Source organism: Coffea arabica, chromosome 2c (assembly GCF_036785885.1).
Source record: "Coffea arabica cultivar ET-39 chromosome 2c, Coffea Arabica ET-39 HiFi, whole genome shotgun sequence".
NCBI classification, from domain to species: domain Eukaryota; kingdom Viridiplantae; phylum Streptophyta; class Magnoliopsida; order Gentianales; family Rubiaceae; genus Coffea; species Coffea arabica.
In genome coordinates this window covers 16,107,819-16,120,478 of record NC_092312.1, presented here as the reverse complement: position 1 = coordinate 16,120,478, position 12,660 = coordinate 16,107,819, and the positions used below count along the sequence as shown (strand labels likewise).

The following is a 12,660-nucleotide window of genomic DNA, read 5'->3' as shown; positions in this document are numbered from 1 at the left end:
CATGTCCAATGACTGCATGGAACATGGGTACACAACTACATGCTAAACCTGTACCCTGATATATCAGGATAAATCGTGCCTGGTTGTTGCTTTGTCTTTTCCTTCTCTGATTTGCTTCAATATTTTTCGACAAATAACCCCACCACTCCTCACTCTCACCTTCTCTCACGACATAGAATCCCAGAGAGAGTGCTGCTTTTGCAGCTTTTCATTCAATCTAACGTCAGAAACAAGACATTAGGCTTGAAATGTATCTTCACACTCCATTTTATTTGATCTTTTCTCGAGGAAAACTTGATTACTACCGTTACATCTGTATCACACATTAGAAGCCCAAATCAATACCGTGAACATAAGAAAAATAATATATAGACCGTAAGCAGGACCACCGACAATTTTCTTTAGAGGCTGAACTGAAGACAATTACTCTGGTATCTGTAACATTCAGAAAAAAGCCCAATAGGTTAAGTTAGAATTTGGATGTCTCGATGCTTAAGATTACAGAGTCAATTGCACAGTATTGCGCAGCTCAGGTCAAAATTTGACGTTCTAAAACTAACAATGGAAGTTCTAGAGTTACAGCACCAAATGAATTACAGTTCACTATATGGTACTATCAAGTAATGCAAAAACATGCCACTGGAACAAGTTTGGAGATGACTATTGCCCCCTCTTTTTCTTCCTTTCCCCGTTCCCATCAAGCACAACAACAGCCTCACTATCTTCACGATCAATTGCTTTTCTTGGGATTTTAGTCTCATCAATGACACCGGAAAGATCTGAATTGGAAGAATTAGCATTGTCAGGCAACTTTCTTTTCTTCCCGGCAAGACCACTAACTGCTGGAAGTATTTGTAGTTCATCATCTTCTTCAGCCTCCACAGAAACAGTTTGCGACACATTAGATGTACTTGCACCATTTTCTTTTGATGCCTCGTCATTCTTCTGAACAAGTGCTTCGGTCAATCCAGATAAAATCATTCCATCAGGTTCCTTTTCCCCATCAAACTCCTCTCTGCAAATATTTAGACATCAATAACATTTCATGAAAAACTTCTCAGCATCAGAACCTAGTAAGAATAAGAGATTCATGCAGGAAATTGTAAAATTGAAGCCCACATTTTGGTATCACGACTCGCTAGAAAAAAAAAAAAAAAAAGTATAGTTCAATATTGGCATAAACACTGAATCACCAGAAGCAACAAAGATAGACTAAGATACGAGCCAGTGTGTAAAAGTTTACACACAAATGGAGAAAATGGAAAGAAAAAGCTTAATATCTGATTCTTTCTCAAGGCAGGTAAACTCAAATATTAGGCCCCATTAGAATATTTCATCCAATTTTCATGGAACAACAATGATTTGAAATCTACATTCCCTGATCCTAGTCAACCATGAAATGCACAAGCCAAATGAAACTGGACATCTGCATATGACTGACAGTGCAAATACAGTGCAAATGGTATCCGCTATTTTTATCAGTACATTTACAATTTGCTCTCCACTTGCTAATGTCCCTGTAGTATCAAATTTTTGTACTGACACATCTAGGTCTATGTCCTAGCAGGCACATAATCTACGGTTAAAAAAGCAACATCCAAAGGAGATCTAATTTTTCAAATGCTACATGCCTACTGTTGGTCTTGTACTAACTAGCACCAAAATAGTCTTAATCCTCCTCCACCCCCCAAATGACACAAAAGGGTAAAAGAATTTTCCTTTGATAACAGGTGCCACGTCCTGTCCGTGACAGATCGTGCACTGCTTGCACATTTAGACGTAATGTCCCATGTATTCTTCATTTGCATAAGCAAGAACTAAACACAATCATTGTCCAACAAGACCTTCATCTTGCAGTAATTAGTCACCAAAAATTCAAAAATTTTTAGTTTAATTGTCTGCTTCATTCTCTGTACATATTAAGCAAAGTGTTGCTTTCCAGAAACATCATAAAAAGCTTACAGTTTAATGACCAACAATCCCGGACACGCAAAACAGTACAACTAAAATTATTAAACAAGGTAAAGCAATAATTTCAACTAAAAGTTCCAGAAAAATATCAAATTGATATAAATTCATTTTCCGTAAAAAAGAACCAGACATAAGAATATAGATAGCTTCACATAACCAGTATAAGGTTACAAAATAAAGAAATAAGCATATCACCATTTACGTCCATCAAATTCTTCAACCCTGCAGGAAAGCAGTGGGAAAGGACGAATTCAAGACAAACAAAGGAACTGAAACAAACCTGTGCTTGATATTGATTGTGCATGTCAATTCTTGTTGAAGGTCCTCAACCATGATTACTGTACCACCAGTGACAGGTGAAGGGAGTTGTGCTAGCACCTATAAAGTGACACGAGCACCATAAGGAAAAATCAACATACAGGATGAACATTCACAAAGTAATATGACATGTAAAACCAGTAGAAAAATGGGATACCTTCTCAAGGTTTGCTGCATAAGTGGTAGCCATATCTTCCTCAAGACCATCACCAACCTCATAAAGAAGGGCGTGTCCATGCATGATCATTGGCTGACTCATGCCAAGCTTAGCCTTAACAATCTTTTCAACAAAGTCCCTCAACTTTGAGCGACTTGTATTAATCTCGAGCGTCAAAGGTGTCTGGTGCATATTTCTTGCTTTACATCAGAAAGGGTTTTCCAACCAAGTAAAAACAAGTGTCTAAGTTCAGAAAAGGACATTTCACAAACCTCAGAACAAACATAGCATGATTTGTTGGGCTCAAATGGCTCCACTGGCATGAGAAGCATCTTTCTTGAAGGATGTTCAAGACAATATGTCATCCTGCACAAGTGCATGTTATAATTCAAAATTACTAGCTACAACTCAAAAGATAATACTTCAGCAAGAGCAGAAAATAGGAATCATAGGAGGGAGACAATGAAGCCAAAGAAAGATAACAGAAAGAAAGGTATCATAGGCTCTATTACTGGTAGGCTTTAGAAAATTGAGCCATTAAAGCCTGGAATATGCATAATGAGTGATGGGTCATTTTTCTCCCAATTTGACAATATGGAATATGCTTTTTCATAATTTTGAGACGCAAATACTGTCTAAGATATTATACTGTGTCTAAAATTCATAAAACTGCAAGACTAGGCTTTAACTAGCTCTAGAGAAAGATGAGCAAGGTGCAGGAAGCAACATCAAAGAACCTGGATATTTTGTCAAACTGTTTAACACACTTCTTACTTTTCTTTTTCTTTTTTGGTAGCCACAAGGGGAGCGAAGATGGGTGGGAGAGTTGGGCTGGCATGAATTAGCAACATGAGACACAAGCCTCAAATGCAAATTCAAACAAAAAGAGACTGAAAAGTACTGGCAAGGAATTCACTCCACCTGTAATTCTTGACATCATCTTGCAACACTTTAATTGCCTCAATCACAATCAACCCAGCAATAACAGCATTAGTTGTTGCAACTGCATGCACAATATTCCCAGCAATACCTTTTGCTTCGAAAAGGCTATGCAAAGGTATCCCAAAAGAAGACGCACGAATATTTGCAGCAGCAGTAACAATTTCTACAGCCAACTGATCATCCTTATCGAAACTTAAGTTTCCGATCTCCTAAATGGACAAAAAGAGAGGATAATGAGCAAAATACTCAAGCTTGACCAAAAATTACAAAAACAAGAACAAAATTTCCCAAAAACATCGTGGCAACATAATATTTCCAACCTTTCCCCTTTTCAAGAAGAACAGTTTTAATGCCTCAAGAAAGACTCTTGAATTTTCTGCCAGGCTCCATACATCTTGGGGATTTTTCAGACCAATAGTTGTCATTGCAGATACTGACAATGGATCAGTAGACACCGGAACTTTATCTAAATTTCCATTTTGTTGAATCACCTCAGCAAGTGCTACATCCTTGATATATATAGGCCTCGGCTTGTTCCGTTTTTTCCACGTATCTTCATTAGACAAAGCAACTTCAATATTATGACCAAAAACATGATCATAAATTCTCCTCCCATACTCCTCAACATCTTCATCCTTTTTGTGTTCAAACACATCTTCTGCAGGTTCAGATGAACCAGATGCATCACTAGAACGTACATTCAGATCATTTTCCTGATTTTTGTCCCCAAAAAGCTTTGCAAAAAGTAAGTCCTTTGCCCATACAATACAGTGAACAAACTGCAATAACAGAACACTATGTAATCCTGTTGTGAATGCAGAGTAAAAGCAAGCGACAACTAAAAGAACTTGTTAGATTCACCTTTTGCTCCCCCAATGAACCATCCCATTTATTAAACACACCAGAGTTTCTATGAGCAAGAGAGAACAGAAAAAAGTAATCTATAATCTGTCTTGCATCTAAAGTAATCACATTCCACAATAAGCAATCAAAACCTGCTAAAATTTAATCAAGTGCTAGATGACAGCATTGTTTAACAGAAAACTTCAACAAAAGTGGAAACCAGCAACTACAGAGCCTCAGATACACAATTGTTTGCAGACCAGAAACCACTGTAAAAACAAGTCTATACTGAACTGGAGTTTACTAGTGGAATAACAGATACAAAATGAGAAGTAAGGATAAAAGAGACAGGAAGACCAACAAAAATTACCTTTGATGGAGTACTTGTAATAGTACAGACAGGATAAGTCTTAGGAGCTGGTTTAGGCTGGCATTCATAACATTCTGTTCTACCCTTCACATGTACAGTTACCTGAATCAAATCAGATTTGAAAAAAAAAAATCAGCATAAAGTGCAGAAATGGTACAGACTGGACAAGTTTTAGGAGCTGATTTAGGCTAGCATTCATAACATTCTGTTCTATCCTTACCACGTACATTTACCTGAATCAAATGAGATTAAAAAAATCAACATATAATGCAGCAGTATAAATGCAGAATGTAGAACGCAGCCAGCCTTTTCTGACAGGGAAAAGGTACAATATTTGTAAGATTAAATGCTAATAGCAGATAGTCAACATAAAGTAGGAAAATTTGGAAAAGGAAGTTGCAGAGAAACATTTGAAAGGGATTGTGACCATGCGTGTCTGTAGATCCGCAAGGGCATTATACCAAAGAGGAAGGGGATAACAATGATCAGAAACATTGGATGAAGATGAGTGCCATCCAAAAAGGATATAACATTACCTGCCCTAGGAACCCAGTAGTCCCACTCTCAACCAACGGAACCCCAGCAGCCAGGCAAAGACGATTCACATGTCGCCTAGCATCCAAATTATCGAGCCCATTCAGAACAACACTGAATCGCTTGAAGAAATCCACATTGAAATCAGGGTCTTTAACGTTTGCATGGTATGGGGTAATGCTAATATTAGGCCTAAACTTTAAAACAGCATCACGAGCAACCTAGGTTGAAATTCAAATATGATTAGGAGCTATACATGGCCGTGATAATAAACAGCTAGCATCCATGTGTGTGTGTGTGTCTGTGTCTGTGTGTGTCTGTCTCTGTGCTCAGTGTATTTGTGTGCTTGTGAGAGAGAGAGAGACAGACAGATCACATATATATGAGTGTGTGTGTAGACGGAGAGAGAATGAGCTGGTAGTCACCACTCACTTTGGCTTTAGATTGCCCAACATGTGATTGCCGAAATAAGAATTGTCTGTTTAGGTTACTCACTTCAATGGTGTCCATGTCAATCTGCAACTCAATGCATGCCACAGTTAAAGCTTGAGAAGATATTTGACATACATTAAACAGCATTCTAAATTCAACATTCATGATCAGTCCATTAAAGCATAAATTTGACATCACATCGCAGAAACGCTAAATCAATTCAAAATTAACATGTAATCCAATGAACAACTACTACAATTTTCTCCACAAGTAAAGCCTGTTAAACTTGATAAGGAGTAACTAGAAAATGATGGCTACAATTAGTTTTTGAAAGAAAAAAAAAAGGGACTGGAAATGCATGATACAGCAGTATGAAAAAATATAGTCAACAGCAGAACAACATAGATATGATCGGGTCTAGAGAACATAAACTTAAACAATTAAATAATTTCTCAAAAACAATATTTCAACAAAAACACCAATATGGAAGATCATGAGAAACCTAACAGATGCCAATAAACTATTCAAATCATACAAAGAGAGCTAGAATCGAATCAGTATTATTTGAACATTGCCGAAGGCGCAGCACTTACCGGTGAACTGTACTGCCCCAATATAGTTATGACGCAATAAAATTGTTTTCTCCAAATCAAATGTACTTCTAAGTATTCATGTAGCTTAAAAATGACGACACTTAATTGATCGATCAGTTCCGTCTCACAAAATCTATTGACAAAAGACTTAGAAATTCAACCCCTTACGTGCATCCATGCTGCATCACCCATGCAAAGATCAATTTGCAAGTCCCTTCTGAGATCACATTGTGATACTTCAAAATTCACAAAAATGTTGCTTTTGAGGCCCTTGAGCGAGAATAAAAACACCAACTCTTTTTATAAAACTACACATCCTGTTTTCGAAGTGTTACTCCATGCTCAATATAAGTTCTTTTTTTCTAATTTCCAACACTAGACGTGGCATACACTCCAGTTTCTCCGTGCTAGCAAACCTTCCAAACGGGGTTGCTCCACAACACCATACTAAAAAGAATATAAAAAATATCCAGTCCCCTTTTCCTTGAACAACCGTTTGGACTCTATATTGCAGTTCTCTAATCCAAAATTATGAAAATAGCAGAAGTACAGACAAATAAGCAACTAAATAACCACATATAGAAAAAAAACCCTAAAAATATGGAAATGGGCTGGAAGAAAAATTTAAAAACAAAAAACTTTCACAATTATAGGGTAGAATTGCACTCACAATATGGATGTCTTGAAATTCAGAAAGAGCAAGAGTTTTGAGAAGCTCACAGCCTATTCCACCGGCACCCACCATCAGCACTTTTGAGCCCTAAACCACACCATACAAAAATCTTTATCAAACACCAAAATCAAGCCTTCAGCCAACTGTTTCCTTTTAAAAAAAAAAAAGAAAAAAAAAACTGCAGAAGACATGCAGTCAACTCACAAATTATTACCTTAATGGCCGATAACTGTTGCTCGGTAGCCATTTCCTCCGAGTGATAATTGCTTCCAATATCTGAGTAGACTTCACATATATGTGCGAAAGCGAGAAAAATAAACAGGGGAAAAGGGAAGGGGGAGTGGTGGGTATGGTTGTCGGGAACCGAAGACGAAGAAGATGGGGGGATTTGGGGGAAAAGTAGTGTGTGGTCGGGGGGGAATCTGGAGGGGTTTTGGCAAAGTGGGTTCGAGGAAAGGGCGCCAAAACAGAAAAGTCTTCGCTCAGTCTCTTCTCGCTCTTCTTGTCTTTGTCTTCGCCAAGTAACCACTACAATCCTCTGCCGCTGCAGTAAAGCAGTGAAGTTTTTGGGCTGCTGCGGCCTCTATGAGGAAGCACAGGGTCGGTGATACCGATGAGTCTTTTTAGTTACGGGGAATTCCTGTTTGGCCTGTGACTCATTGACAATAATGTTGTAGGCTGAGCCGACTTCTTTTTTTCCATGTTTCTTGTTTGTGACAATACCGTACATAATTTACTAGCTATTTCTGAGCATATAAACAACAGCACGCTTATACTTAGCCAGTCGGGGTTTCTGGGAATCTAAATGCTTTCCTGGCATTTGGTTCTCACATCAGAAAGGGACACTCGCACCAGAAGAGAGACTATCTGCAATGTACATACCACGTTACACAACATTGGGAAAATTACATAGACCTTTTTACTCAATTAAATCCACCAACTAAATACATGTATCTGATTCAATCATTGAATAGCGAAATATTTCGAGTATTCTCTTATTTGATGGGAATAGCTTGGGATAATATGGAGTAACTTGGGAGCATCCTCTTATTTGAATAGCGAAAATTGAGCTCGTTGTCAAGTGTAAAATTCGAATTCTGTACTTGATAGTTAGGAATAGGAAGGGATGGAAGGGAAAAAAAAAGTAATTACCTTTTATTTTCCAGTAATTTGATATTTTTTCATATAACCCTTATAATTTAAAAATCTGTATATAACTTCCTCATAATTTGGTTTAATCTGTTACAACTAATTTTTTTCATTAAAACTAACGATTAATAATAAAAAGGCAAAGGCAAACTAATAGATTGACAAATTTACCCTTTTGTTACTTCTTTTTTTTCCTCCAAATATATAAATAAAAAAAGAAGGAATTGAAATAGAAAGTAGATAAATAAGAAGTAGAAAATGCCAATAAGGATTTGGTTTAAAATCATCTCTTCTCTTCCAAAAAAAAGAAGAAAGAGAAAGAAAATGAAAAAAAGAAAAAAGAAATGAAAGAATTAATTTGTCAATTTATTAGTTTGATTTTTAATTATTAATATTGACCATTAATTTTAACAAAAAAACTAATAGTGACACCTTAATCCAAACTATGAGGGATTATATCTACTAGTGGGTGTGGCACACATTATATGTGTATATATTTTAGAAAAAAGCAAATAATAAAAAAGATATAGAATAAAAAATTAGTTATAAAGATTTTTGGGAGGTGATGTAATATTCATTAGTAGATTAGTTAATCGATAAAAGTTTAGTGATAGTTGTGTAGTGGTAGTTATGTAGAAATGGGAGGTTTTCCAGATAAGATGTGTAGAGATAATGGTAAATATTATAATGGTATTTTTTTAATGGGTAATGTTAGCACTTTTTGTTAACACAAAACCCTACTCATGTTTTATTGTATTGTAAAATAAAGTTTTATTATATTGTAAGATAAGTTTTTAAACCATAAAGGTGTTATGGTAAAATATCAAATCATAAGGGGGTAGAAAGTAATTCATCCAAAAAAAAATTAGACAACTTTAATGTTAAATTTTAAATTGTTGGGATAATTTCAGAAAACAGGTAAGGTTTGGTTACCAAAGTGTCAAATCAAGACAGGTAAGTGTAATTTTAAAATTTTCAAAAACAAAAACTAAATGAAATAGTCAAAAACCTTAATGAAGTTTTCTGAAATTATCCCTAAATCGTTTCTCTTATTTTCTCCATGGGCCCGCGGCCACCTTGACCGCCACCGCCACCAATGACGAGTGAGTCTTGGCTGACAAATCCCACTGCTCCACACTCATCCCTCTTTTTGCAGAACCTCTTTGAATTGTATTGCACATACTTATTTAAATGATCAAATTGTAGGCCTGGTAGTATCTGTACAATTACTATCGATAGTAATTAAATCTATCTCAATCAGCTTAAAACATTTTTAGTTGGTTTTCTTTGTGAAATTATGTTGAGATACAACTTTTTTGTTGGATCAATTTCTGGAAAGAATAAAAACCCATCTCATTAGGAGCGGGATGGCAATGAAAACAATTATGTGGATTGTTTGTTCCAAACAGTAACAATTTCTCTATCTAAATTTGTATAGAACCATTACTAGAGTTGGATCTCTAAAGCTCATCTTTGCGTTTAGGGTTTGGGCATTTCAATTGTCTGGTCACTTATTCAATTTGGCAAAAAAACTCAAGTCAAAATCAATATTGAACCCTCTTTAATAATCCCAATATCAATGGCTTTGTTTGGATTTCTCATTTTTTGAAAAAATAAAATTTTCATATACAATGTTATGATAATATATATAAACGAAAATAACTCAAAAAAATACTATATCCATACAATATATAAAAAATAACTCCAAATACATAAAAAAATAAAAATATATACTTTTTTCTTCCATCTATCACCATAACCCATCGTCACCATTCCCTTATTGCTCCTCTTTCCTTTCCCTCTCTCTTCCTCCTCCCTTTCCTGCCACATCCCACCTCTCCTCTTCCCCCTCTTTCCAAAATCTAGCCTTGGCTAGATCGTGACCAAAAGGATTGCAATCTGGTCGTGATGTCATAACTAAAGGTATTGATTTGGTTTTGGCTAGATCTAGAGGGGGAAGAAAGGGAGGGGTAAGGAATGGCGGGGAAAGGGAGGGGAGGAGTGGAAAGGGGGAAAAAATGAGAAGGAAAGAGATGGAAGAAAATGGAAGGAAAAGGGGGGAGAAGGGAGGAGTAAGAAGAAAGAGAAGGAGGAGTAAGTGGTAGCAATGATGAGTGGTGGTAATTTTTAAAAAATATCACAAAAATTAGTGAGCCTTAAAAATATCTCAAAATATATCCCAAAAAACCTCAAAAAACATCACAAGATCTATAATCAAAAGTTTTTCATATACACTATTACAGTAAAATATTTCAAAAACACTCTAAAAAATAACAAATTCAAATGGAGCAGACTTTGTGAGTTAGAAAATATTCATAGGATCAAGTGTTGATAATTGATTTGAAAGGAACACAATAAGGATCACTTATAAAAATAGAGCGGAAAAATGTGAATATATCTTCTCTATGAGATGTTTTAATTTTCAATAACATGTATTTGAAAATTTATCTCAATTAGCAAAATTTTGAGGTCACTAGAGGTGGGGTAACCTGGACTAGCCAAGGGGTACGAGTTTAGATAAATTCATAATGCTAGAATCCTTTGCAATCATGTTTTTTTTTTTACCATAAAAAATTTACGATAAAAATAATGAGTAATAATTTTTTGCATTTCAACACCACTCAATGATACAAAAAATTACTCTTTTTTGGCACTTAACAATCTATATTAAAAATTTATTGTGATTTTAATTAAAAATAGGTTCTTAAGTATAGAAAAGAGATTTTTTTTAGCACGCTGATAAGTATCGACTATCAAAACTTTTATAGCCGAGGGAGAGAGGGGGGAGGAGGAGGGAGAGTAGTGGTGGCGATGGATGATGTAAAATTTTTTAAAAAATGCCTCAAAAAAGTTATAATTATTAAAATATTTCAAAATATATTTTAAAAATACCTCTAAAAATAATCCAAAAAACATCTAAAATAAAAAATTTTCATATACATAACTATTGTAAAATTTTTTAAAAATAATCCATCTGTATGATAAAAAACAGATGCTCTCTGATTACTTGGCGCTGTGCACACCGTCCACTTGTAAACTCAGTGTTCTCCACCTAGCTAAAAAAGACAACAAAAAATGTATTATAATTTCAGAAACCTACCCTGAGGTTTCTGACAATATCACTATCCTTCTCTGAAGTTTGTTAAATCACACAAACCTCCCATGAGATTAGGATTTTGATAACAAATTAGTCCAGTTAAAAAAAAGTAACATTTAAAAAGTATTTTAAAGAGAGAGATGAAACTTTGATTCCATAAATACCCCTTATGCATGTATATAAGTTATATTTTATTAAAAAAAGTAAAAATAATTAAAAGTTAGAAATAATTAATGCACACATTTTATCACTCAAAAAGTTTACATTTAGATTAGTTATCTTTTTTAACATGATATTTGCTATGATTTTTATGATTTTGAACAGAATTTTTTTTTAAAATTTTACCTTTCTTTTCCCTCCATTCTCCTTTACTAATATCTAATAATCAAGTAATTAGAGCACTAATTAACAAAATGTAACTATTAAATTTTTTTTAATGATGAGTGATGACTTGTATTTACAAAATAACATTAATTGATATACTATACCTAATGAAAGAGGGGAAAGAAAGGCAAATTTAAAAAAATTTCTATTTAAAATCACAAGAATCATAGCAAACATCATGTTAAAAGATATGACTAATCCATTTTATTGAATCTTGTGATCATTAGTTTAGTTTTATTGCTTATTTTTATTATTTAATTTATTAAATGTGAATTTTTTGAGTGATGAAATATGTGTATCAATTATTTCTAACTTTTATATATTTTTATTTTTTTACTAATACAACTTATATACATGCATAAGTGGTATTTATCGAATCAAAGTTTCATCTCTCTCCATAAAGTATTTTTTTAACGTTACTTTTTCTAATTGGACTAATTTGTTATCAAAATCTTAATCTCACGGGAGATTTGTGTAATTTCACAAACTTGGAGGCTAGTGATATTGTCAGAAATCTCAAGGTAGGTTTCTGAAATTATCCCAAGGGTTAATATCAGAAACCTCCCTTGAGGTTTCTTCTAATCACATCTAGCACCCTCCATGTTTTTGAAATCATACTTAGCACCCCTGAAATGACAACTTTGGTATCTTGTTAGCCCCTCTATTTGAAAATGGTAGTAAAAAATGAATTGTAGGAGAGAGACTTTATTTTTGTTCCACTTTTACCCAAAGCCTAAAATGATTAGTGAATTTTAGAAGATAAAAATAGAAATAAATAGGCATATGATATTAATTTAGAAGCTGAGGGTGTAAAAGTGTAATAAAAAGAACGTTATAACTAATTATCAGAGATTTTGGCGATATAGAGATGCATAACTAATTATGGACCTGGGACCGGAACGGTTGCACTCCGGAAGCTTGTGTGCATTTTGCACAAGGTGTAACATCATTTGTACACGTTGTAACACTAGAACAACAACGAGTAATTATACTACCTTTAACAGCAGTAACCGTCTCACACGGTGTAACATCATTTGTACACGTTGTAACACTAGAACAACAGCGAGTAATTATACTACCTTTAACAGCAGTAACCGTCCCTGCCCCTTCTCCACTAATTACATAGTCCATGATACTACATTGGATCAGTCTAGTAACATGATACGTAAGCCTTATATTGCAATCCAATTCTGAACA

The 12,660-nt window shown here is 34.7% G+C and overlaps 1 protein-coding gene across 1 annotated transcript; it reads right to left on the bottom strand.

Moving 5' to 3' along the window:
- Positions 1–414: 414 nt before the first annotated feature.
- On the bottom strand, positions 415–7,546 carry LOC140035086 (SUMO-activating enzyme subunit 2-like). Its single transcript, XM_072074610.1, has 11 exons — positions 7,048–7,546; positions 6,831–6,920; positions 5,568–5,651; positions 5,138–5,356; positions 4,602–4,703; positions 3,709–4,167; positions 3,368–3,597; positions 2,719–2,812; positions 2,447–2,629; positions 2,252–2,349; positions 415–1,015 (listed from the first exon to the last, which is right to left on the bottom strand). The coding sequence occupies exons 1-11, from the start codon at positions 7,078–7,080 to the stop codon at positions 661–663; spliced, it is 1,947 nt and encodes a 648-aa protein (XP_071930711.1). The 5' UTR covers positions 7,081–7,546; the 3' UTR covers positions 415–660.
- Positions 7,547–12,660: the final 5,114 nt, after the last annotated feature.